The sequence below is a fragment of the Cyprinodon variegatus genome, unplaced genomic scaffold, assembly GCF_000732505.1.
Source record: "Cyprinodon variegatus isolate N-32 unplaced genomic scaffold, C_variegatus-1.0 Scaffold513, whole genome shotgun sequence".
Taxonomy (NCBI): Eukaryota; Metazoa; Chordata; class Actinopteri; order Cyprinodontiformes; family Cyprinodontidae; genus Cyprinodon; species Cyprinodon variegatus.
The window spans coordinates 92,196-94,202 of NW_015150966.1; the positions used below are offsets into that span (position 1 = coordinate 92,196).

A 2,007-nucleotide genomic window follows, 5' to 3' on the forward strand; every position below is an offset into this window, starting at 1 on the left:
TAAAAATAACTGCTATAAGTGGGTTGCTCTGACAGTTAAACGCATGTTTTAGAGTTTACTCCATTTAGCTGTTAATCGATTACTGAATTAGTTGACAATTATTTCAATAATTGATTGAACACGATTGATCTGATTAATTGTTTCAGCTCCAATTACAACACTGATAGAAATTTCTTCAAAGTGCTTTATCAATTAAGTTAATGTAAGTAATTTCAATCTTATAAACCAGTAGTTAATTTATTGTAAGTCAATTATTTGTTTACATACCTACTGAAAGTGTTTCATGTTCTTTTAGGAGTATCGCATTTCTTGCAGGCCTGCTCTAAATAATACTTGATGAATTAAAATAAGAGTCAATAAACAGGGATGAAGGAGAGGTAAGGACATTGTAATCTAATAAACCATTAGTAGACAATTAATATAGTTGATTATTTGTTTAAATCTCTACTAAGAACTGAAGGTGTTTCATGTTCTTTAGGGAGTATCACATTTCTTGGAGGACAGCTTTAAATAATACTTGATGAATTAAATAAGAGTAAATAAACAGGGATGAAGGGGAGGTAAGGAAGTGCGACTCGGTTGTAATCTTCTTTGTTACTCCAGATGTTAAGCTGCTGTTTACAGCCGTCATTCTTCCGCATCATGCTCACAGTCACGGTAAACCTTCTGTCACAATTATCTGCAGTGACCCTGGGTATAAAGCCTGGTTAATACTCTGGTTGTCTGTGCAGCTGCTATGTTCTCACTCACACTCTTTCCTCTCTTCATAGTGGTGCTTCTGGCGAGCAGCCCTGCTTATTTCAGAGGCTTCACCCTCATCGCACTGAAGGAGGGCAGAGAGGGCACCACAGATGACGACTACGCCGGCCAATTCCAGGTAAGCCTAAGAAGGTGTGGAGAAGAATCTCTGCATATGGATGAGCTTTGTGTTCAATGGGAACACTGGCAAAAAGGAGCTCATTTGCAAGCTTTGCTGCGCCGCGCTGTCGACGAGGCGGCGCCCTGCTGTTCTCTGATGTGGAGGATAGAGGAGGTGTTTCTGACAGAGACTGGGAGGGAGCTGAGATACAAAAGAAAAGGGGATCTCTCCTTGTCTTTGGTGCTACCCTTCCAAGGTGCAGGTAACCTGGCACCAAGTTCCAACTAAATACCAGATATTCTTCTTCTTTGTGTGGAAAAATAAGGTGATAAAAACTGAGTGTGAAAAAATGCAGGTGGGAACAGAGAGAAGTGATAAACATTAAGGAAGAGATGTGAAATGTTTGTTTCAGTAGTAACACGGCTCCCACTGAGCAGCAGAAAGCTCCTAAGGAGAGAGGCAGGCTTTCTCAATTACCTTCCTCTCAATATAAACAGGAACAAACATCTGTGTTTCCACACGCTGATTCCTACCAGACTTACAGCAAACAGCGATAAATGATTTTCCTGTTAAAAGCACTTCACAACAGCCGGTTCCAAACTTTTCAGCCTTTTAAACCCACAAACAACATGAGAACTGTTTGATTCTGATTAACAGCTGAATACGCTGAGTCAATTATAAACACAACACATGCAGCCTCAACAACCATATGCTACTTTTTAAAAGTCTTTTTTCTGACCCTTGCAGCACAGATGTGTTTTATATTCACCATTAAACCAGATTTCTGAAGAAAATCAGTGAGCCTCAAACTCTTTGATTCTTGACCCCATTCTGACCCCAAACCCAACATCAGGAACAGCTGGTTTAACAGGAGGACTGAATCTGCTGCCCACGTCAGTCTTCTAACACTAAGGTTTCATGTTGCAGCATCTAGATTTGTTTAATTTCATGCACGCATGCTTAACAGTAGCAGGTTTCTGGGACTGAAAGCATGAATTGTTGCTGAACTTTAACCTTTTTTCCAGCAATATTTTCTCACACTGTTACAAATATTAGTCATGTTTGTTTACTTTGTTCTTGCTCAAACTTGAAGCAGTTAGACCAAATCTTATCTATTCATTTATTTATTTTTTTTTGTTAGCTTTCAT

At 39.3% G+C, this 2,007-nt stretch overlaps 1 protein-coding gene across 1 annotated transcript in view; it reads left to right on the forward strand.

Annotated features, from left to right (window-relative positions):
• Positions 1-2,007, forward strand: part of LOC107094903 (spondin-1-like) — a 160,000-nt gene that overhangs the window by 6,223 nt on the left and 151,770 nt on the right. The window contains exon 2 of the mRNA XM_015390793.1: positions 771-877. Coding sequence (XP_015246279.1) covers positions 771-877 — 107 coding nt within the window. The remainder of the gene's footprint in view (positions 1-770; positions 878-2,007) is intronic.